General features: G+C 31.6%; 1 protein-coding gene across 1 annotated transcript; it reads left to right on the top strand.

Moving 5' to 3' along the window:
• Positions 1 to 17,703: 17,703 nt before the first annotated feature.
• On the top strand, positions 17,704 to 22,394 carry LOC121245957 (phenylalanine ammonia-lyase G4). Its single transcript, XM_041143892.1, has 2 exons — positions 17,704 to 18,267; positions 20,386 to 22,394. Exons 1-2 carry the CDS (start codon positions 17,864 to 17,866, stop codon positions 22,133 to 22,135), a joined length of 2,154 nt encoding a protein of 717 aa, XP_040999826.1. The 5' UTR covers positions 17,704 to 17,863; the 3' UTR covers positions 22,136 to 22,394.
• The last annotated feature ends 4,332 nt before the right edge of the window (positions 22,395 to 26,726 follow it).

Raw genomic sequence — 26,726 nt, 5'->3', positions numbered from 1 at the left:
TTGGGAAAGCAAGCTGCTTTATACCCTTGACAGCATCCTTTCCTGTATTACCCCTCTTTATTTCTATCAATTTATCGTTCGTTGTCATGAAGCTCTAGTCCTCTGCTGTCTTTCTCTGTTCCTTTTTTTCCTTTTTGTTATTTCTCTTTAATCTTGAGACCCAAAAAAAAAGAAAAGAAAATGGTCAAGCATTCCTATCAGTGATCTTTTTTTCTTTTCTACCGGTGTTTTTCTTCTACGTAATGTGATTTTCTTTGGTAAAGTACTATCGGTGCTTTGATGAATTAATACTAAGAAAGTGAAATGGCCTGTGATTTCATTATTTAAGAATATTCCCAATACCTAAACAAGATATTTTATTTAAGAAAAAATCTATTTATCATTTTTTTTTTCTTATCATTCTCTCATCATCTTATAATGTAGTATTAAATGATAAGTTTATAAGTGAAATATAATAAATAGTCTCTAATTATCTAATTCCACATTATGAAATGATGAGAGGAGAATAAGTAGAATTACTCTTTATCTAAATTGCTTAGAGATATTTCACATTTTAGTTTCAATAAAATATCTAAAGGTCTAAGTCATATAATCTGAGTCTATATATTTCAAAAAGACTAATCAATAATATAATTGAAATACTATTAAAATTATTAGCATGATATTTTTGTATTCACTCCTTGCAAAGAAGAAAAAAACACAAAGCAAATCTGTTCTTCATTGTTCTCAAGTTTCAACTGTCGTGCTTAATTTTGAATGGCTGCGCTTCTAGTTTCATATTAATTTGTCTAGTGCTACCATTTTTGAATAGGTGAGATCTTTGACGACTCAAGTGAAAGAAAAGGGCTTGATCGGTTTGTTGTCTAAATTAGACTGAGTTCGATTACAGTCCCTCTCTCATCAGAATGTTCAAACTCCTCTCGAGCATGCAGCTTGCATTCAATATGCCAAGAAGAAGATAATTTTGAACTGTTCCCAAGCCATCATTTGTTAATAGAAAAAATTTATTCATCATCCTAACTCCTATCATCCTCTCATCATCCTATGATGTGTCATTAAATAATAAATTTATAAGTAAAATATAATAAATAATTTTTAATCACTTAATGCCACATCATAAGATGATGAAAAGATGATAAAAATTAAGATAATGAGTAGCATTATTCTTGTCAATATCGTCTGGCCGGGTGGAGGACTCAGGACTTACCCTTAAATCATGATTTCAATCAGCTCAAGTTGCACCAGCGCAAACGATGAATGCAATTTGCCAGTTCTGGGATCGTATTTTTCGTGCGAGTACTGGCTGGTTGTCAAGAGTCTCTTCTGATCTCCCTTTCATTGAATATTTAAAATATTATTGGCAATCAAGTTGTTGAGTGGATTATATAATATGCCGCTAATGCCTTTTCTAGATATTGGTCAATCCTCATATTATAATTTAAGAAAGTCGATAATTCCTCATTCATACATATCATCCATCATGATCAGAGTCATTAATTGGTGGAATTTTCCTTGTAACATTAATGACGCCAATTTTTCTTCTCCGACGACACGAGATGATGATCAGTATGCCACACGTGCACATCATCACAGCGGTCGTGTTGTGGTTCCATTCATGCATGCATGTCAACCCTAGCTAGCTAGCTAGCTGTTGACATCAATTCTGGTTTTTCTCTTTCTTTTTATTTTTTGGGTAAAACAGAAATATAACAAAAAAATTATTCTCTTTGGTATATATGGATGATCTTTTCCCTTCCATTTATTAATTTGTTCTCCTCTTTTGTATTGTACATAAACATTTTCTGACTCTAAAGCCTGTGTTTGTTGTTGAAGGAGTATGAGTCTATGACATTAACGTACGTACACCTTGACCTTCTTAATTTTGGTGACAGAAAAAATATAATATTCACCTTTCTCCCAACAAATGGGTCATATATAATAGATTTATCTGTTTTTTTCTTTTTCTTTTTTCCTCTTTAAAAAGAATAAATGAGAATTTCGATGATAATCATTATATGAAAAATTCTATTCACTATATTATCATTTTATTTTTAAAGTCATATTTATCATTATTAAATTATATATATATAGGACAGCTCCGGCCCTTGGAGTTCGTTGACTTGGTTGAGGCCATTGGACAGAAATGTTGAACTTTCCAAGCACCAGAAAACAAATGCTGCACTTTCCTCTTCAACTTAAAATAATTCCTTACTGCACAATTAGTTAGATTTTCTAGAAGTTTCTAATTATGCAACTAACTACTTGACATTCATTCGCGCTTTCAATTTTTTTTCAACTACTGTACTTAGTTTTCTTTTGTTTATGGGCTAGCTTTTAATTTCAACAACTTGATTAGGTGCATGGCAGTCCATAATTTTCCCCTAACCTTATTAAATTAACTATTATTATTCTAATCATGACAACCTTCGTCAACGTACGTACATGATCCAGCCTCAAGATTTGGCCAGCCTGCAACAGTACTCAAAAATCTAGAACTCAAGAATTTTGACCAGCATATATATATAATATATAATCCCTCAAGTTTGAATCGTAAAATCAACATGTGGCATGGTCTTCGAGAATTATTAAAGCCTGATCTCCTATATATATATATATATATATATAGTGTCCCTGTGTATACTAGTCCTTCTTCTCCGAACCCAAGCATTGAATTCACTTTGTTTATCATTTTGTTTTTTTTAAGTAATCATACCCACACAATACATGATTTTAAACCATATTTCACAACATATGTAAAAAAAAAATATATTTTTATAAAATGATGTTTTTTTTATAAGGTATTTTATAAAAATGCCATTCATTTTAAAACATATATTATTGTGTAAAGTATTGTCTATTTATCATTTTTCTTGTTTTTATTAGCATTATATATAGATCATATATAGATATTAATTGAATTTCGAAGTGATGACCAATTAAAGCCAGAATCCGTTGAAGTTGGGAGAGTTTGTTTTTGAGAAATTCTTTAGCTATGTATAGAGATATTTCACAAAAATAAACCTATAAATTAACATGACTTGATCATTTGTTACTTTAGATTGTAAAATAAATATAATGTATCATATAAAGTTATTTCAGTTTGTGAATTTAATTTTGTAATATCTCTTTATAGTTATAATACTTCTCTTTAATTTTAAGTGGAATTGGATATTTAATATTGGGTGGGGGAGAATTTAGATCTCTCCATTTCAAATGTTTGGTATTGGTCGGCTGGGGCACCAAGAAAGAAAATGATGATTTCACTTGCACTATATGTCTCTTCCAATCATCAATCCAATCATCAATCTTTAAGTTGCTCAAAGACGAGAGAGCACTATCAACCAATGCATGCATCCGGCCATATATGTATGTGTATGTACGTACAGACTACACGAGATAGATCAGTAAAGACTTGCATGATATGATCGATCGTAACGATCGAGTCCTTATAAGTAGTGGAGCTCCTATTCCCACTTTACTCCGGCCTTCAAAAGACAAGCTTTTAAAAAGAAAAAATGCTCCATCTTTTAGAAGGCAAAAGTTATATATTCCTCTCCCCCACAAAAAACATCAATAAGAAAGTAAAGACACCGACTCATTTTCATTTCACACCTCCTTTTGAGAGGACGTACACATCCTTCACACAACTTGAGAGAGAGAGAGAGATTAGGGTTTCTGATCTGTAGCAATGAGTGGCTATATATCCATTAACAAAGAATCCTCGTAAAAACCTTCGTGGAGAGGGGATATTGGTATTCCCTTTAGTACTACCTCTAAATTTGCAAGACTTTCTTGGGCAAGTCAACGAAAAAGCTGGCATTTTTTTTAAAAAAATAAGATAGGGAACCTATCCTCTTATAATGGTGCCCCCCACTTGCATGGGTGTGGTACTGATGTCTTGCACTTAGAACTCACTGTACAGAATACAGATCCCATTACTTATAAATTTAATTATATCTCTCTCCTCTTCGATCGACATTACACCATTAAGTTAACTAAATTAGTAATCTTCGAGGGCTAGCTCATTCAGAAAGGTTGGAAAAAGATTTGTTTCATAGTGTTTAAATAATCAAATTTTCTAATTAGTCGTTTAATTACTTTGGTGATTGAGGTCCATGTTGCTCTAAAACTCACATAATATGCCTTTCTCTTTTTAAATTACACCATCTTATAGAGCATTGGATTTGGTTTAGGCAAAGTTTTGAATAATATATATGCCACTTTTTAGCTTTTGACTATCCACTCAAAACATAAACACCACACTGAATTATAAACTATTTTACTTTTTATAATCATAAAATATTATTATTGTTTATTTATGCTTATTTTTTTATTAATTTTTTAAGAACTTGTTATTTTTATGTTCGTGATTTTCCATAACCTATACATCAAAATGGGTTATGGATATTGGATGCAAGGTGATGAAAATGATTTTATGGAGAGAGAGAGTAATAGTTCCATATAAATATGTCCTTTCTATTTGACTTTGCCTCTTGTAATGAATAAATGATGATGTTAGGCAATATTTGAATAAAGGTGTTAAATGTCTAAGCGGCCAATGAGGATGTAATATTCACCTTTCTCCCAACTTCTATATATTAATATTGCAAGAGTGAGATTAGGTACAAATTTTAAATATATAAATTTCGTATAAATTTTTTATAAAAGAAAATGAGTTTTACTTCAAAAATAATAATTATTTATACATTTATTCAAGATGAAATTATATTTTTATAACCTATCTATTTGAGATTTATATAAATTACTTTTTATTATTCTAATTGATTATCAGGTATTGACTATATATTATTAATTTGATGTACTCCTCACGAGTCACCATGCATATCCAGCAAGGCAACAACTAGCCAGCGAGTAGCTTTTCCGTAATGATGATGTCACATGTATCATGATCATCAGTGAGTCAAACCCAATCCATGCCTCTTGTGGGGGTCCTCAGCTACTTGATACGTCGAACATCGTCGTGTCCCATGTACATATCATGCGGATATATAGATATCAGTCACATATAGTTATTTTTATGCATTTTACTGTTTAACTAAATGAATTATTTTATATTAAAAAAATGATATAGTGAATCATATTTGTGGAGTATTAAAAAATATATAAAAATAACTGCACATAAATTATATATATATATATATACACACACACGAATACGCTAATAAGGAAATAAAATCTAGAGAAAATGAGAAATAAAATATGTACAAAGTTAAAATAAATCTTAGATTTATACAAGTTAAACTAAACTTAATGTAATATAAAGTTAAAAGAAATAACAAATTCATACAAGTCAATGTTTTATCTAGTCATATAATTACAATGCTGTGAAGTTTGATGAAAACAGATGAGTTTATGTCATTGTTTCATTGACGGGATTGATGGACAGGACGTTGAATTTATTTTGACGTTGTTGTCCTAGTTGATTTACTTTTGTACCAAAATGGATTATCCATTCTTTTTTTAAAGCTTGTGCTACAATATTTTAGAGATATGATAGATGATGATGTATGAATTTATATCAAAATTTCTCATAACTTTTTTTTTAAACATTACTAAAACATGAACACTTCTTAATTTCTAATTTTTAACTATTCACATGTAAAATAATCAAAACTAAAAGCTATATAATATCTGTTAGAACCAAAAGTTTTTTTATTAATTTATTTCATTTTTCAAAGATGCTATAAGAAATCTTAGAAATGTAAAACATTAATTGATTTTACATTATCACACTCCTCAAAGTAAAATATTAACAATGACATATTATATATTTAAATTATCAACAAGTTAAAATTTATTTCTTCGTGAAAATTTATAATTATACTACTTCACCTATTGTTATTACTCTTAACAGTTGAAATCAAATGCTTATGTTAGAAAAATACTACTCTGTCTACTCAATTTGCCCCCTTATGTATTTGTTTTTAATTTTTTTTTACTTAATAAATAATTAAGGAAGTGACTATTAGTGTATTCATATTTTTTTATTTTTAAAAATATTTTAAAATGATAAAAAAATGTGAATAAAAAATTATGAATAACAAAATTGAAAAAAAATAAAAAGGCCAATTTATCCTAGCGTCACTTGGAGTGGTACTACTCAGGCGACAAAGTAGCACTGCTCCTTATGTTATATACTATTTATTTCTAGAATAAACATCTAACATGTCAATTTTAATAATCTAAACTATAGTACTAAGTGTTAAATAATTTGACCATATAATTATAATGTGAAGTGTCATCCTTTACATTAAAAAAAATAAAGAAGCTATAATATAATTCAAGCTGTAAATTAGCTTTTGAATTTCGAAATTAATTTGAGGTTAATAAATAAATTTTTCAATTCATAGGAAAATGAAGGAAATATTTAGCTTTCAAAATTATATATCTTAATAGATGAATAAGGATAAATCATTAACAAATGCAAAAAATTTTATATATATAATATATATATATATATATATATATATAAGGAAGTACAGATTCATACTAAAATGTAACAATTCAATTTAATATTCACAGAATTCAAAGTTAAAGAAAATAAAACGATGGCCAATATTAAAATTTATTTTTTGAAGAGTTACTTTTTTCTTATAAAATTTTTTTGAAGAGTTAGTATCAAATTGCAAGGGAAAAAAAAAAGAAAAAAAAGAGTGTAGGCCATTTATAAATTTTTTTACGTGGGTTGATCTCTAAAGTGATATCCTCTGTTGTGACACCGTTTAATGAAGGGTATGAAACCCTAATTGGTTTTTTCTTCTTCTTCTTTTCGCTCTCTCTCTCCATCATTTTGTCACACTCTCTGTTCTCTCCAGGGCCGGCTCTTCTATTAAGCAAGTTAGGCCCTAAGTCTCCTGGTGGAAGAAGGCCCCCAAAAAAATTAAGTAGAATTTTTTAAATATAAAAAAATATCTAATTAAAAAAATCAATTAATTCAATGAGAATATCAAAAATATCAAATAGATATTATATCATTATTAGTTTTGAAAGTCTCATACATAATAATTATTTTAGGAACTCTCATAACTCATTTTAAGAATAAACTTATTTTTTTTTTGTTATTATTAACTTAATATATAATGTAAAAATTATAAATAATAAAATTTAAATTTCGAGTGTTCATAAATTTTTTTGTATAATCATTTGCAAAGGCAATGGCCTACTTTTCCCAAATGTGTAGGTTATTTGTATAACTTTATTGATAATAATTATAATTGCTTCTATGATTCATTTGGATGCTAAGAATATATCATGATATTTTTGAATAGTAATTAAATAGTTTATGAATAGTAGTGAAATAATTTGAGTCAAGGTATTTTATTGAATTTTAAAAAATGAGAGAAAAAAAGTAGAATTTGAAAACATCTAAGAATAGCTAAGAACAATTATGTCTTTAAATCATCTTTAAATTGGAAGTTTTCTAATAAAAATTAAGTCAGTTATTAGTTAAAAATGTGGTATAAAATCTTAATCAATAATTTCACTTTGCAAAACGATAGGAATTATTTTTAAATAAGAATATAATATAAAATTAAAATTAAAATTAATATATTTATTCTATCAAAAATAAAATAAAATATTTAATTTTACTTAAAAAAAAAAAACAAAACAAAAAACCTCAATCAAAATTTTAGCCTTAGGCGAGCTGGCCCTGCTTCTCTCATCTCTGTTTCATCCATGCTTAAGAGTCCAAATCACTCCTATAAGCAGATCGTCCGCCGTGCTTGATGGAGTTGATTGAGCTTTCTCAGAGGCTCCATTCGTACTCAAAGTCAAGGAGGAATAAATCCTTTTTGGACAAAAGACAGACTCAGTGAAGTGCTCACAACGCACAGTGTAGTAAAAAATGTGTTGCCTACTTTTACATATTTTGATTTTTGTCGTTTTAGTTAATCAGAGAAGTTTTGCTGGATTTTGCTTACCAGTGAAGTTTTGCTTGTTGAGCTAAATTTTTAAGATTGGATTCTAGGTTGGGTTGTTTGGACTAGATGATCTAGTCTAGGTCGCCGGTGCTTATGCTCTAGTTTCATTTTTTTTTTTTTCGCAAGATTATGAAAGAAAATTATTCTCTGGTAGGCCAAGTCGCTTGCTTGAACTTGGAGCAAGGCTAACTCGTCTAAAAGTTCTTCTGAATATGAATGTCGGTTTGTTAGTTTACTCTCCTCACTCTCGCCTTGGTAGCTATGAATTTCTGACTGCACGGTGTTTACATATGGGGGCTTATTATAATGGTAGTTTGTTCTTTCTTTATCCATTATAATGGCTGTTTGATTTTTATTATTTATTTATTTTTTCATTTGGGGTTCATTTTTGTCTTATAGCTCTAGTTGAAATTTGAGGTTGGCTTTAGATTTTATTTGAATTGAATCTCTTCATGAGTTTGCAAAATTGACTGCTCATCTTCCTTTAGAAATATTAATCGCGGAAGCAAATTTCTTTAGAAATATTAAGGTTTATGATTTTTGGGTTGAAGTTTACCCCCAACTTGCTGATACATGTTGTGTTTTCAGCTTCTTGTGGCCATTCTTTCTCCTTTTCTCCTTTCTTCAAACAATTTCGAAATTAAAGTTTTTTAATTGCTTTCTGCAGGTGTGATTCACAAAAATAAGGAAAATAGTAAAGCATTATGGTTGCAAAAGACCATCAGCATGCTACCAACTCTCCTACTCCCAAAGTAGAGGTGGGAGAGATAGACACCAATGCACCATTTCAGTCTGTTAAAGATGTTGTCAACCTCTTCATTCAGTGAAGATGCTATCGACCTCTGCTTTGATTTGGTTTAAGGGTTTATTTAAAAAAAAGTAGTAGAATTTTAAAATGGTTTTTGTTTGAATTTTGCAGGGTTTGGAAATGTGCAGTGATTCAAACAATAAAATTTCTTCTTTAAGCTTTGACATGGAAAGTGGATTTCAGACATGTCATAGATGCTAAAAATGGTGGACTGAGAGAGACTTTGTAGATCTATAATCTATTCACCCAAAAGATGCAATTATTTCGGCAGGAGAAAGAGAAATCGGTGAAAGAGGCGGCACTGCATAAGGGACAGAATCGGAAGAGAAATAGTAAATCAAAATAAAAAAACACAACCGCGAAAAAGCAAATCGAACGACAAAAGCAGGGACAAATAAGACAAATCATGAGGGATAAAATCGTCAGAAAAAGTCGAAAAAAACACTATTATTTTTTGGATTCACGCAAGATATATGCAAGTCATGATCTGTAAATATACATCATGCTATGCTGCATGTGTACAATATGCTTGTGTGTGTGTGTCTATATATATATATATATATATATATCTCCATTGTGTTAGAAACCCCCATTGCATGTTGATTGCATGACACATACCATGAGCAGGTTCACATAGATATATATATATATATATATATAAAGAAAAAAAAAAAGACCTAAACTATGTAGATGCAGAATGGGTGTAAATAAGCCACATGACAGACTGGGCAAGGTCTAGTCCTGTCCTACAAGGCAGGGCAAAGGTATGGACCTCGTTCAACTTATTATTTGCGCGTGCTTGGACATTGGGTCGTTGGGAATAAATGGGCCAGATTTTGCATTCAATTCTTATTTCTAGATCAGCAATTACAGTTCTTAATTAAATCCCAATCCTGCCCCTCCTATTATTTAAGTGAGTACGAGGATTTTTATTAATATATAAGTTAAGAGTAATGCTACAAAATGTATAGTTGTCGTGCAGTTGTTTTGAAAAATAGTGAGATCTATTATTAAAAAATTAATTTTCTTTTCATGTGGTCTCTATATTTATTCATTTTTTTAAAATGATTGTGCGGTGCTTGCATATTCATAACTGTAATTATCATTTATCTATATATATATATAATATATATATATAACTTATATCAGTGAAAAGAGTAATTTAAATTCGTCCATATATACTTCACGTATGGGTAAAGAAAATGCATCTCGTGCCCACGCTAGCACATGCAGATAGTGGTTATCCTAATTCTAAGATTTATAATTCACAATTGTTTACTTACGTACGTACCTATTTTTGTTGGTTTCGTTTGTGGCTTGTATTAAAGATAGAGAATCGCTGTAATTAATATTTTGTTAAGTTGTTATGAATTAATTAAATAGTAAACTGCATTTTCCCGCTTGAAAAAAAAGAAGAATGTCCTCCAATTAATATAATTCTGCGAGATAATTAATTATTTAACTACTTAGTAAAAGATAAGGCCTCGTTTAGTTATATAAATGAGATAAAATGAGAAATTTATTGTGAGATAATTTGTGAATATTAGCAAAATTATTTGAGTTAAAGATTTTTATGGGATTTTGGAAAAGGAGAGAAATTTTTAAATAAAAAAATTATAAGATTAAAAAATGGTTAGAATATAATATTTTAATAGAACTTTTGTTTTGAGATTTGAAAAAGTTGAATTATTTTTTATGTTTTGGTTCAAAATTTGAAAAAGTTGTAATGATTAGATAAAGATTACATAAAAAAGTTGAAAATTTGAAATTAAAACATATTTATATTTAAATGATTTTTAGATATTGAGATAAGATGTGATAGAATTAAACGGTATGAAAAGTTCCTATAAGTAATTAATCCTATCACATCTAGCTAGTATGAACAAATCTGAAGCCTTTAGCTGGGTAAATGGTGTCAAAGGAGCTATAGACAGAAGGGGTAGGAAGATAGGATGAAAAGGAATTAGCTAATGATAACAGTTCATGCCAAGACTTTTTGTATACATTTGTATAGCTTTTTAGGGGGTAAATTCCCTTGATATTGCACTTGAAATTTTCTTAGTAAAATTGATGATCTTACCCAAAAAAAGGGAAAAAGAAGAAGAAGAAGGAATTATCTCGACAAAGTCTTTTGCTAGCATGCCAGGGAACAAATTTGCCTTACAGTGGGTGCATTTGTTCTGTACCAAGTCTTGGATTTGAGATTAGGCCCTAGTTTGTAGTTGATAATCAATCAACCAAAATAATTAAATGAACTATATAACATTATCTTATAAATTGATGTCATTTGATATGATACACTACTCAATCTACTTAATTTATCATTAAAAAAATGTACAATTTAACATATAAAAAATTATATTCTCAAGTAGGGTGTAGAGCACACCATTTACATTACTTAAAATGTAAGATTTGATTTGTAATATTCAGATTTAAAAATTTATTATTTAAATTAAATTATATCACGTAAGTACTTTATTAAATATACTTTAGAAACCGATTTAAGAATAAAATAACTTTTTAAGGCATAACGGCGAGTTATGTAAAATATTTCTTAATACGGTTTTCATGCCGCTGCTTAAGGGAAGGGTGAGAATTGTGTGGCCGTGCGCCACAATAAGTGCCATCGGGGCCACGACCCAGCACGTCTGCATCTCCTTGAAGCGTCACACCCTAAAAATTTGGTGAGATCCCAATTTCCACACACCAAGGTGATGGTACTACTGCCAGCAAAACCACCCCAGATGTATGCCGATGCCAATTTAGTGCATATATACCACGCCATTATGCGGTATATATGCACGCAGCTCGATCGTGCTAGCTAGCCTTTCCCTTTCCAATCATTATATACAAAGGCTAACAAATTTCCCACTTCCTGTTTCTTAAATCTATTTCAATAATCGCTTAGTAGGCTAACAAATTTCCCACTTCCTGTTTCTTAAATCTATTTCAATAATCGCTTAGTCTTTAAAGAGTTTTTAAATACGTACGCACCTAATTAACTTTACCGACATATATATAAATATATCGGAGAGTTAATCAAGAAATATTTAAAACAAATAATGATCAAATTGAACATATAATATATAAATATATATATATATAGAGAGAGAGAGAGAGAGAGAGAGAGAGGAGAAATTGACCTTAATTATAGATGGACAACATGATTTAGGCGTAGGCGTAGGAATTAATGTAGTTTCATTAAGTGCTTAGCTTGCCTTGCTTGCTCTGCTATTCAAAGCATGCATGCAGTGGTAGTTTTAGTAATGGGTGGATGAGGTTGCTGGCTTGGACGTGGAGGACTGCCTAGTGAGTACGTGAGGGGAAACGTAGTAGCTAGGTTCATTTATATTTATAAACGGGTGTCATGCCTCGTGGTGGATGGTGAAGGCGCGCGCATATTTTGTCACCGGAGGTGGTTGGCTATCTACATCTCTCTCACGCATGCATTAATTGCAACCAGACCTCCCCTGCATGCATGCTTTTCCAATCACTTCTACCAGTCCATCCCGCCCTCTTCATATGCTAATTTTGACCATCAAGTCAATGCCACCAAGACTTTGGTCAACTCCAAACTCTCTCCTCTTCTGCATATATGTACTCTACCGTGTATATAATTGGTAGATCGATATACCTAATTTCATCACTTCGAGATGATCTACCTCTTTCGTTTCTGTGGATGACATTATTATTGACTTTTTCTACTCAATTTCGTATTTTTCATTGTTTTTTCTGCTCAACTTCGAGATAATCTCTTGGAGTTGCCTGCCACGGCTGGAATTAATGGTTATATATACTAATCTTTCATCGTTTGTAACTGAGTTTTGAATTCTTAATTAAATAATTTCCCCTTCTTTTATTTTGGTCATATGCTCTGACTTTAAGGACAATACACGTAATTTTTTTTTTAAAAGAACATTTGCAGGATTAAATACGCTCATTTATATTTATAAATTGAATTTTTCTTGATGGCCTGGCCTGGTAGGTGAAAAGAATTCAACACCAAACACAGAAAGAAAACACAAGCACAATGAAATCGTGGATTGCTTTCAGTGGCCATCCATATTGGACAATACAGTGTTGGCCGTCTCTTCATGCCCCACTTGCAAAGATCCTCGACCTCTTAAACACTTGGTTGGTGGCAGCTTAATATATATGTTCAACACCCTCACTCCCATAACATATACATATATATAGTAATGCTATACAACACACTATCATCTCACTTTCATCTCATTAAATAAGATGTGTCATATTAATCATTATTAGATAATAAAAAGCCTATATATATGAAAAATTCTATACACCACACTATCATCTCACTTTTATCTCACTAAATATGAAGTGATATATTTATCACCATTAAATGATCATTTATTGTATATTTTTTTTTATCATTTAACGGTTATTAATGTGTCACATACTATTTAATATTATCAAATTAGGATGAGAGTATGGTATATAACATTATTATATATATGTGTGTAATATATATATATATATATATATATATTTATTGGGGCCGGGGGAAGACTCACACCATCTTGCAATGATTGGGGTAGCTTAATGCACGCTTTCAAAGCAAACACAGCCATAAAAAAAAAAGGGCATGTGCTAGCGGGCAGTCAGCATACTGATATTGTAATTTTTTTTTTTATAAATTTTTTTTAATATTATTAATCAGTAAAAAAAATATACAACTTTACTAATAGTCAATATTTTCTTAACCATTAAAAAAAATTAAATACTCCAGCGTAAGGGGCTAAATAGCATTTTTCAGAAAAATTAATGTATAGTAGATCATGCAAAATGTGCAATTTAATTCTGGAATCATTATAGTTCAAAACCTAATCAAATATATATATATATATATATATATATATATATATATATATATATACTCACGTAATTAATTAATTAATTAATTTGATCGGTTAAATTAGATCAGAATTCTTCAATATTAATTGCAGACCTGCACAGTTAGAGATAGGGACTAAAAAGCTAGTCATCCCCTGGCATGAAAAAGACTTCGATCGGCATCAAATTAACAATATAAACGTTTAAGCTAATGACAGCTTTACAGCTTAATTTACAGGATTTGGCTCCGGTGCTTGATCAGTCTTTCTATCTTCAATCCTTAAAAAAATATAAACTTTATCCAGCATACACACGAAAAAAGGGTTTACATTATCCAAATTATCGGAGCCTTTATATTTGACTAAGACGAAAAGTTGAAGGAACTCGGATTTCGTGAATTTATCATTGGATTCACCTACCCCAAAGAGACCGCGTAGACGTGGAGGTGGACGGGGGTTGGTGGTGGGCATGCATGCATGACTTTATCTAATAATTAAGCTTAACAAGAAACAACCCCTAAGTTTTCTAATACTTAGTTTTTTTTTTTTTTTTTGTTTTTTTTCTCCTGAATGCATTAATTATTTGTCTTGGTCGACCCATCGATCTTTCATGTCGCGTACACTGATGATGGCATGATGAATATATATATATATATATATATATATGTAGTTTTTGCAGCTCCTAATCAATTTGAATGGTGTACGTTCAGGAAAAAATAATCAACTTTGAGTGCTGGTAAAATGTAATTTTGTTAGATTGCTGCCAAGTTACCATTTTAAATATGGATCATTTTGATGGGGTTGGTAGCAAAACCTAACCTTTGGCCCCCACAGCGATTAAAGCCTAGCAAAAAAATATTTATGATACAAGACAGATACAATGCTCAAGAGGGGACAATCAATCATAGAATTAATAATATATATATATATATATATATATATATATATATAAAGCTTGGAAAACTGAAGAGAAAGTGGACAGGACCACGACTGATCAGGAAAAATGGAGTTGAGGATGAAGTATCATCTTATTATTATAATATTTTTAAATTTTTATATAAAATATAATAAATAATTTAATTTTTTTAAATCTTAAAATAATAATAATATTAAAAAATAATATTTTATTCAACTTTCAACCTTTATCTAATACTATCTATTTAAAATATAATTATATCAAATATTATTAAAAAATTGTTAGATCGTTTAAGACCACGGTATAATTCACATTAAAATCCTGTGTCTTTACTATTTACAGGTCATTTCTTACTTTATCAAGTCAAGGACGTACACCTATATATATATAGTAATATACTTTATTGGACCACCGGCGTGCATCGTCCACCGGTCATTTGATCAACTGCACATTTGTTGGCATGATTTTCAACACTAAGAAATCGAGAATAATATAAAACATTCATTTTCACGTATTAAATTAATGACCATTTCAATTTGTAACATGATGATTATATAAATTGTAAAGATCTATTAGTAACTTGCTCGACATCGAGATGATATTGGATCTCCTCGATCGCCCTCTCCTTATAATTACCATGCATGCATGGTCCTAGGGACAAACTATATTAATTAGAGGGTGCCCCTAGTTCATGAAGATAATTAATCAGGGATGCCATACAGATCATGGCACTCAGGGTTTCTCTTAATTCGTCTCCACCTAGCTAGCTAATATGCATGATCATGATCGATTTTTATGTTTAGACTTTAATTACCCAATAAATAAAAGGTATCATGAATTAGTTATGTTTTGGTCCATGATAATTATAACAATGCTGCTTGGAGCTTTCGGCGGCGTAGCTAGTTTGGATAGTAAAATGAAATAAAATAAGATGATTTGTAAATAATAGTAAAATAGTTTAAGTTAATATGTTTTATATATGGAATTTTGGAAAAGGAAAAAGAAAAATTGAATAAAAATATTATAAAATTAAAATATTATTAGAATATAATTTTGTAATATAATTTTTATTTTGGTATTTGAAAAAGTTGAGTTTTTTTTTTGTATTTTATTTAGAATTTTGATAAAGTTATAATAATTAGATAATGATTAAATAAAAAATTTAAAAATTTAAAACTGAAAAGTGTTTGAATTTGTGGTATTTGGATATCGAGATGAGATGAGTAAAAATATTCATTTAATTTTACCATCCAAACTAGTTAAATGAGATGATATTTTGCTATCCAAACTAGGCCTTATTAATGTTCTGATTGAATTCTTCTTGAATAAATAATATTCATTTAATTTTTAGGAAAATAAGTCAAAGATATTAAATAAATGGCTCTTTAGGCAACTTTTCATGGAATATACTTTTATTTTTGTGTTTTAATCGCGATATAAAAAGTAAAAAATGAGTATTTATGACATATTATTTAAGACGAGAATGATTATTTGTGATGATAATATATACTCATTTTGGTATAAAATAATCATTTTTGTTATAAATAACTAGTCACAATTAATTAAGTATTTTTTTAGTGTCGATGATCTATAGATCCACACATAAATTATATTCTAAGTAATGTTTGATACAGTTACAAGTTGTGCAAGTGCCGCACAATCTTTTTAAAAAAGAATGGTATGCACTATTAAAATTTTATTTTTTAATGTGAATATCATATTTATTTTTTTTTTTAAATGAATACGCGATATTTATACACTCTATGACTGTAAATATATATATATATATTTTTTCTATATTTTATCTTCTCTAGCTGCCAATACCCATTTAAACCTTATACAACAGATTAGCAGGAACTCAAGCATGCTGCGCATGCATGAGCTATCCATATGGATCGAAGACATTCGCCAGGTAGGCATTAAGAATCTAATAAATTTGATCACGTATACACGAATGCCCAAAGAATCATCTGGGAACCTGTTCTCAACATAGAATGATAGAAAGAAAGTAATATTTTGTGGTAAGCAAGCACTTTTACCAAGACACGTTCAACTTCTAGCAAATTGAAGCTCGGTGCCAAAATTTGGACGTAGCGTGTGAAAATATACAACTGCATGCATATTTGCCCGCTGATTTTTCAAAAAGAGACAGAGAAAAAGGTCATTTTCTAACAAACTAATACCAAAGGCAAAACTACACCAAAATGATTACGCAAAATGATTACGATTTATTTTTGCTCATCTTAACGAATGGATATTAATGAGGACAAAAATCAAACATGTAATTAAGTGGACAAGATCAATCAAGTGAGGATGCATTTAAGCTGCGTCTGGATTTTGAGCTGAGTTGAATTCTTTATGAATAATAGTTAGTTGAGATGATAGAGTGAGTTTTATAGGATCTACCTAAGATGAGTTTGTATGTTTAGATGTTAAAATGAATTTAGATATATTCATGAGAAGTTAAAAAAAGAGGTTGTGAGTCTCACGTGTAAAAAAATATTAAATTGAAAAAGGTTGTGAGTCTCACGTGTAAATAGATTTTGAGTTAAGATGAGTTTAATAATTTGAAAGTTTAGTAATTAGATATTAAACTTAACTTAAAATTAGACTGAACTGAGTTAAAATCAGATATGTTTAACAATCAAACAGGACCTAAGAAACCAAATGAGAAGAGTCAAACAAGAATTCCATTACAATCTTACAATGTTACGATAAAAACCAAAAAATAAAATAAAAAGTGAAAAATAAAATCAAATTAATTAAGATGTCAATTAATGTGGTGGCCATCAACTAATTCCTTAGTCTTATGTTTATGTTTTTAAGTTATCGCTACCGTACGTACATATATAAGAGGGTAGGAAGAATGAGAAATTGAAAGACGACACAATATGGTCTCGCACGGGTTTTCACGAGTCATTTCTCCTCACCAACCACGCCTCGCCTTCCTCCATTTTCATCCCCAATTCTTCTGATCCCTGACGAGTAAAACCCAACCCCTCGGTCTTCTTCATCTCATTGGAACATAACTACACCACGTGTCGTCATTTTATCCCGTCCAATTTCGCGATGATCCGACGGCCACGTGCAATCTTCAACTAACCCTTCGGCCTACCCACCCAAACGTGACAACACTCAAGGCCCCCCCCGTCTATATAAACAACCCGAATTTTGGTGAACCAACTCAGGAATATTTTCACTTTCCTACGGCTTGAAAATTTCCTACCACCATTTTTTGTCTCCTCATGCACCAATATTATTAGATCTTAATTTCAAGAGCGAGCTCCAAGTTTTCCTTTGCATTTTTCCCCTCCAAACAACCCACTCCAAGAAAGAAACTATGGCAGCATGCAATGCCAACGGCAACGGCAACGTTAACGGTAGTACTACTGCAGTGAACTTCTGCGTAAACACTGACCCTTTGAACTGGGGCGCGGCTGCGGAGTCACTCAAGGGTAGTCATCTGGATGAGGTGAAACGCATGGTGGAGGAGTACCGGAAGCCGGTGGTCCAGCTCGGGGGCAAGACCCTGACCATATCACAGGTTGCAGCTATTGCAACCCAGGATACTGGGGTGAAGGTGGAGCTGTCGGAGGCAGCTCGAGCCGGGGTCAAGGCCAGCAGTGACTGGGTCATGGACAGCATGAACAAGGGCACGGACAGCTATGGTGTCACCACCGGTTTTGGAGCAACCTCTCACAGGAGAACCAAGCAGGGTGGTGCCCTTCAGAAGGAGCTTATCAGGTAATAATTAATTGATTATAAATTATATCTTAACTGTCTGATTAATTACGTGCTGCATCTACTTGTAATTAATTAGTTAGTTTTCTAATTAAAAATATCTTATATTTAATATTGATGTGCGATTTAGTATGCGAAATTGGAAGATTTTTCATTTCTAATATGATCTCGATAATCAAGCCCCTCCGAAATTTGCATAAACCAGGTGGTACGTAGATACGTATAAATGGATGGAGGGCCACATGTTCGACGTTTTTCCTTGAATTAAAACGCTAGAATAACGGCCACACTACTCATGAACAATGTTCGCGATTCTACCTTTACCCTTTTTTTCTTTTTTCAGAATTATTAATTCATTAATCGTTTGCCCAAAAATATGGATATGGTAAGGAACATAAAGGACAGCACTAATCACCCTTTTTTCTTTCCCTTTGGCACCAAGCTTATTTGTTGCCATTTCAGGATGGGTAGGTACATATATATCGCATAAATATATATCTGTATATATATATATATATATAATATATAATATATATATATATATATATATAGGACAGTAAAAAGAAAAATAGAGTTTAACTTTGCATTTTCAAATTATTAGAGTTTTCTACATTTTGAATCCAAACTATTACAAAATTTATGTTTTTTTTAATTTATTTATAGTACTTTAATTATGACCACGTGAGATCTTAATGTAAAAGGTAAAATCTCAAGTTTTGATAATTTGAGGGTAGAATATATTAATTTAATAATTTTCAGATCAAAGTATACAATTCTCAATTATTTAAGGATGTTAAATATATTTATTCTTAAAAAAAAAATATCAGCACTCTTGAATAACATTTTGGAATGGACCAAGTACCCCCAATGGACTGTGGGTACCACTTTGAGAAGGATAGCCCGCCATTATAATTATTGAAGTAAAGCTAGATATAAAGTCTTTGATTTTTTTTTCTCTCTGTTATTTTTTAAAAAAAATAAAATTAGTATTTTCACGGTGCAAATCTCAAATATCTTAGTAGAAAAGTGATAAGTCTATAAATAAATTTAATAAAAATATATTTGATCTTCTTTATAAAAAAAAAAATTACATTTTAACGTATCGCAACAAACAGAGCATGCATATAACTTCGAATTAAAAAAAAAAAAAAAACTTAAAATCTTGCAGGAAAATTGCCAGTAAAAATAGATACAATTTTTTAAAATTTCCCAGATTTGATTGGATATTTTGAGTTGGCGTAAGTTACAAGGTTTGGACTATATTAGGAAATGATTGGAGCTCTTTATACGACGAGGAGGAGAATTTCGGAATTTCCAAGTACATGAACTACTTCGTCCGAGAGTTGACATGTTCAACTCGTGCACGAAACAAGTCTTATATTGTTGTCACAGTTTGTTTTTTTGTCCATGTTGCCGGCTTTTCTTTTGATCTGTCCTCTTTGGTCAAACTTTTAATTTAAATGAGTAAAATTAGATAAAGAGAACCTTTAGAGGTGGAGTGGCTTAACAGTGATATTGATACTGTTAACTTTTAAATTTAGGTTCCGTTTGAGTATTGAGATATTTTGAAGTATTTTATTAATAGTAGTAAAATAATAATGATAGAATATTAAATAGTAATGAATAATAATAAATAAAAAATAAAAAAATATTCTCAAAATATACTTAAAAATACTTTGACACTCAAATTAGACCTTAATCGCTGGCCAGCAAGAGTATGGTAGGTAGTAGTGGGCAAAGTGCCAACATCCACAAGAATTTAGCTTTTTAAGTAAAGATAAAAATGGACATATAATTGTGATTTTGTTGACCACAGATAATGGGAATAGTACGGAGAGTATAAATATAAAAATGGAAACATGATAGACTTTTCTTACAAACAAATGATCGTCGATCCAGTTTGTCGTATTTGTGACGTGGCACTGTCCACTTGGATTGTGATATTTTTGGTAGAAGTTTTTTTAGTAAAAATGTAAACTTTGTCACCCGATTTGTTTTTCTGTTTAAATTTTTGCATTAGTTTTTAAGATTCATCTGTTATTAGCATCCATGGAATCAAGTATGTTCATGTGCCTTTGTGTAATCTTAGCTGACATTTTTCATGGAACTTCCTTGCACCAGATTTTTGAATGCTGGAATCTTTGGCAATGACACAGAATCTTGCCACACGTTACCACACTCGGCGACCAGGGCGGCGATGCTGGTCAGGATAAACACCCTCCTCCAAGGTTACTCGGGCATCAGATTTGAGATAATGGAAGCCATCACCAAGTTACTGAACCACAATATTACACCATGCTTACCACTCCGGGGAACAATCTCTGCATCGGGCGACCTGGTTCCTCTATCTTACATCGCCGGACTTTTGATTGGCAGGCCCAATTCCAAGGCCGTGGGACCCAATGGAGAATCCCTGGACGCCACCAAGGCCTTCCAAGTAGCTGGGATCAATGGTGGGTTTTTTGAGTTACAACCCAAAGAAGGTCTAGCACTAGTGAATGGCACTGCAGTCGGGTCCGGCCTAGCTTCCATGGTACTTTTTGAAGCCAACATCCAAGCAATTCTCTCGGAAATCTTGTCGGCAATTTTTGCCGAAGTCATGCAAGGAAAGCCTGAATTTACAGACCACTTGACACATAAATTGAAGCACCACCCTGGCCAGATTGAGGCAGCAGCTATCATGGAACACATTTTAGATGGAAGTGCTTATGTTAAAGCAGCTCAAAAGTTGCATGAGATCGATCCCCTTCAGAAGCCCAAACAAGACCGATACGCCCTCCGAACCTCTCCCCAATGGCTAGGACCACAAATTGAAGTGATCAGAACAGCGACCAAAATGATTGAGAGGGAGATAAACTCTGTGAACGATAACCCTCTGATTGATGTTTCGAGGAATAAGGCCCTGCACGGTGGGAATTTCCAGGGGACCCCAATTGGTGTTTCGATGGATAACACCCGCCTAGCCATTGCCGCAATCGGGAAGCTAATGTTTGCTCAGTTTTCTGAGCTTGTCAATGATTTTTACAACAATGGGTTGCCTTCGAATCTCACCGCAAGTAGGAATCCAAGCTTGGATTATGGATTCAAAGGCGCAGAAATTACTATGGCGTCTTACTGCTCAGAACTTCAATTCTTGGCCAATCCCGTCACCAACCATGTCCAAAGTGCCGAGCAACATAATCAAGATGTTAACTCCCTGGGGTTGATTTCCTCGAGAAAAACAGCTGAGGCCGTGGACATATTGAAGCTCATGTCAACCAATTTCTTAGTTGCATTATGCCAAGCCATTGATCTGAGGCATTTGGAGGAGAACTTGAAGAACACTGTCAAGAACACAGTCAGTCAAGTGGCCAAGAGAGTCCTAACCATGGGCTCCAATGGTGAACTTCACCCGTCCAGGTTCTGTGAAAAAGACCTGCTCAAAGTTGTCGACCGAGAGTACGTTTTCGCTTACGCAGACGACGCCTGCAGCGCAACCTATCCATTAATGCAGAAACTAAGGCAAGTCCTCGTCGAGCACGCGTTGAACAACGGTGAGAAAGAGAGGAACTTGAGCACTTCCATTTTCCAAAAGATTGGTGCCTTCGAGGAGGAGCTCAAGCTGCTATTGCCCAAAGAAATAGAGAGTGCCAGGGCCGAAGTCGAGAATGGAAAAGCGGCAATTCCGAACCAGATCAAGGGCTGCAGGTCCTACCCATTATACAAGTTTGTGAGAGAAGAACTGGGAACGGATTTGCTAACAGGCGAGAAGATTCGATCGCCAGGTGAAGAATTTGACAAGGTGTTCTCGGCAATGTGTGCTGGGAAGTTGATTGACCCGATGCTGGATTGTCTCAAGGAGTGGAACGGCGCTCCTCTTCCTATATGTTAATTAAGATCTGTTCCGGTTCGTTACACTAAAATTTGTTTCTCTCATTTGGTTTTTTTTTTTTTTTTTTTTTTTTTTTTTTTTTTTTTTTTATAGTATAGTTTGTTTTTACCAGGATCAATGTACCTGCTATATATGTACTGCCAAACTGTCTCTCATTGCTAGGGGTTTTTTTCTTTAATTTAATATATAATAATCTTTGTTTGTACTTACAAGTTCAGTTGAACAGAGGAATGCAATAGAGACCAACTACTTTTGGTTCTGCTGCAAGTGCACCTCTACGTGCGGGAGTCTTATATTTCAGCGGCAGAGTAGATAGTGCTCTTGCCTTAGCACAAGGTCTTCCATGGCCTGAACAAGCTCGCCCTGATGATATTTTCCCACTCCTTTTTCTTGAAGGCAATTGTATCTTTAGAATGATTCCAAGGACCACTACCATCTTTCGACAAACATGCATGCATGTATTTCTGGGAAGATGAGTATTCTATCTTGATTGACAATTAGAGGATGTACGCCTGCGCCATGGCGACGTCTCTTGTGGGAAATTGTTATGAAAGACGATGAGAAAGCGAAAGCGCACTACCGAACATGTGTTAGTCGTGATTATAAATATACAATATGGACAAAAGCATAGAATAGTGCAAAATCTTGATACCGAAAACTAGAGATAACGGCACGATTCACAACAAAAAGAGGTAATTCTATAGGGGAAGAGACACCAACCCTCTTACCCAATGCTCCATGACAAGTAAGACTATCAGGGAGGCGTTATCTTCTCTCCAGACATGAATGTCAAGGGGGTTGATAATCATTATTGAATCCATTAACTAGTAGAAGGGAGTCAACTTCCACCATAGATCGAAAACTCTAAACTTATAGCATAAAGTGAGATCCATCTTCAAGCTAATAATTTTGCAAAAATATTAGTACACGAGTTCAAAAATTAAGAGGAAATAACTATAAGAGAATCATCAAAAGAGTGTGTGATGTCCCCATAACTGGTGTGACCGAGATTACGTACCTTTAAAAGCATAATCAATATTTAACGAACCACAATAGCAATTCCTAAACCACCTTATTTACAACGATTCTATTTTAAAGATTGAATTTGTGAGAACCACCTAGAGGAGGAGATTTACGGGCACACACTACAAGAAAAATGGATATTTGTGACTATTATTTTACGACGAAAACATATTCATTTTAACTAAAAATAATCATTTTGCTAGAAATAACTAGTGGTAAAATGTCATTTTTCATGTAATGATGACTTAACACCCTTATAGATTTTATTTATTTTTTTATTTATTGATAATATCAAGTGCTCCATTCACAATAAAAATGTATACATATATACAAGCAATACATTACATCTCAACGACTCAACATTTAACAAGACTAGAGAAAGGAGAAAATCTGGACATTGATGCCATTGCACAGTGTCGTCGATGAGTCGGACATGTTGTGCCAACAAATGTGCTGCTTCATTTTCCTGTCGTCCAACATGAGTCACTTCATAAGCCATGAACCTATGAAAGATAAGCTGAATTTGTACAGCAAAATAATTCTGATTTAAAAAAGGATCACCTCTTGCTCGAATAGCATCCATAACCACCAATGAATCCCCTTCTAGTATTAAATCAGAAAAAACCATATTCAAAAGTATCTGCAAACTTCGAAATGAGCCATAATTTCTATATCATCAACTTCAAATACACCAACTTCCTTACGACATATGGTAAATAAAACCTCTCATTTATAATCACGTATAATCACGCAAAGTCCCACGTGTCCGTAAGATTGAAACAATTGCATGATCAAAATGAATTAATGCAAATCTACAGCCTTTTGAAAAAATAAAAAATAAAGACTCATTTGGCACGTTGAAAAGACTTTTGACCCTGACAGCCTCGCTTAGTTTACTTTTAGGCTGCATTTAGTTTTTTAATTTAATTAAATTTAATTTAATTTTAAACTGAATCTAATATTCAACCATATAATTCTTAAATTATTAAATTCATTTCAAGTTAAAACCTTCTTAAAAATATTAAACTCATAAAAATTTTTTTTCAACTTAAAACATCTTTATGCGTGAGATCTATACTCTTTTTCAATTTTTCATAAAAAATATTAAACTCATCTTAACATCTAAATATATTTTAAACTCAATTTAGATACATCTCATTTAATTATTTCTATTATTCAATTTATTACTATTAAAAAAATTCAATTTAATTAAATTCAATTTAATATCTAAATATAACCTTAATTTTATATAGTGTATTACCGTAACATTTACCACGTTGAATAAAATGTATAAAAAATTGAATAGCTCTGAACACACCCATTTAAAGTGTGGAAAGGGGTTTTTATTAAAAAAAAAAAGTGTGGAAAGGGGTCATTATTGTTGATGGGAATCGTGGCAATATCAACATCAAGTTATCAACCCACCATGACCAAACTCTTGCGATACGTGGTCCTCGAAGCTCCACTGTCTCCATCGTGAGCAGAAAAAATTGAATACTTGCACAAGTAGTTGGTGACACAGTTTCTTCACCTCAAACTACTACATCTGGTTTGAATAAAGAGAATATCTCAAAATATGAATAATAATAAAATAATAGTAAAAAATAATAAATAATAACGATTAATAATAAAATAATTTTAAAATATATGAAAACAGTTGTATTTATAAACAAATAAATTTTAAAAGTTCTATAAATTTCACGTGTGAAAAACATACCAAAATCCCCTATTTTTCCAGCCCTCTGCATAGTTGGTTATACTAGGATGGGGTTGTATAGGAATTGACTGGAACCGACTGTCAAAACTGGTAGAGAATTAGTAGACTGGCGGTAGTAAATACAAGAAACCGACGCCGAACTAGTTATATATATATATATATATATCAAATATACCGTTTTATTTGGGTGATTTAAATGACGTCGTTTTAGACATATTTTTTTTTAAAAATATATATGAAACGATGCAGTTTGGTTTAATATACCAAACGACGTCATTTTGGGTTAGGGCTGAAGCCCTGACCCCCCGAGCTCCCTTCTCCTAAGCGTGTTGTTCTCTCTTTCTTTTAGATCCTCTCATCTCTCTCTTTCTCAGTTTCTCTAATGTCATCGATCTATTTAAGATTTGTTGATGGAGTTTTTCTTCCATTGCGGTCCCTCTCTCCCTTCATTCATTTGTGTTGTTTCAAATATTCAAGCTTTCGGCTCTTTCTCTCAAATTCTTTCATCTTCGATTCATTTGAAGTTTATTGATATGGTTCTTAGAATGATTTTGTTGTGAGATTTGTTGATAGGATTCTTTTAATTTTTCTAGTTTTTGTATTGATTTTGTTGTGAAATTGTTTGATGGATTTCTGAAGTGTAAACCAACGAGATCACCGATAAACTAATGGTAACCGGCTGAAACTATGCCTACCAGTTTTATCCCCCTTCATCAATTGAAATTCATCAATCGATTTCGGTCAATATTGCCCTTGAAAAACATATCGGTACAGTTTTGGTCAGGGTCGGTTTTCAACCCTACACTAGGCCATACCAAGTTTCACTTTATTTTTCGACAAATTTTATCAAAATTTTTTTTTCTATACTTAAAATTTTACTCCGATCGAATGTTTGGTACTAAATGGGTATCGAACAGTGAATTTTTTTTCTTTTTTCTTCAAATATTTTTTAAATCATTTTAAAATTTTATAATAAAATAAAATTTACAAACTTATTAAAAAATACTTCATTAATTATTAAGTAAAATAAATTAAAAAATTGATATAAAATATGTGTACAAAAATACGGTAGTTCTATCAATTCTCTAAAATTTAATAAGACAGAGATGGTAATATAAATTCAATTTTACTGTATTTATTGATATTCATTTAAATCCCTTGGACAGTAATTTGCTGTTATTACCGAAACTGATTTGATTGGAAGGACAATCTTGAGACAAAATTAGTCTTGCTTTAGAAAAGAGCGGTGCTTTACCGTTAGTTGGAAAATTAATTTTTTTTATTTTTTAATATATTTAAATATTTTTAAAAAAATAAAAAAATACATCAATATATTTTAAATTACTTTCTTCCTCTTTCGATAACAAAAAAAAAAAAAAAATTCAAATTATCAAATCCAACGATAAGATTTTGACGTCATAGTAGATTTTCTTTAGAAAAAATGGGCCAGGTACAATAAGCCACTAATACAGTGACCCATCATCTGATTTTAATAAAGCTTAATAAATTATAAACTTTTCGAGACGATCTGCGTTATGTAAAGACAAAATAAGTAATAAATAAAATATGTATTGAGATATGGGTCGGTTGGTTACCAAGGCCTTGTTTATTTTCGTATATGTGATGGAAGGTTGGAATTAAAGTTAAAAATAAAATAAAATATTATTAAAATAGATATTTTTAATATTATTTTTATTTTAAAATTTTAAAAAATTAAATTATTATTATTATTTTATATAAAAATTTAAGAAAATTATAATAATTATATAAGATAGAATGAGATGAGATCAGTTAATAAATAAGGCCAATTATTTGCCACAAAACTATCATCACAAGTTTATTTTAGGCGAA

Source organism: Juglans microcarpa x Juglans regia, chromosome 1S (genome assembly GCF_004785595.1).
Source record: "Juglans microcarpa x Juglans regia isolate MS1-56 chromosome 1S, Jm3101_v1.0, whole genome shotgun sequence".
Taxonomy (NCBI): Eukaryota; Viridiplantae; Streptophyta; class Magnoliopsida; order Fagales; family Juglandaceae; genus Juglans; species Juglans microcarpa x Juglans regia.
The sequence above is the reverse complement of the archived record's forward strand: the minus strand, read 5'-3'. Positions and strand labels throughout refer to the sequence as shown.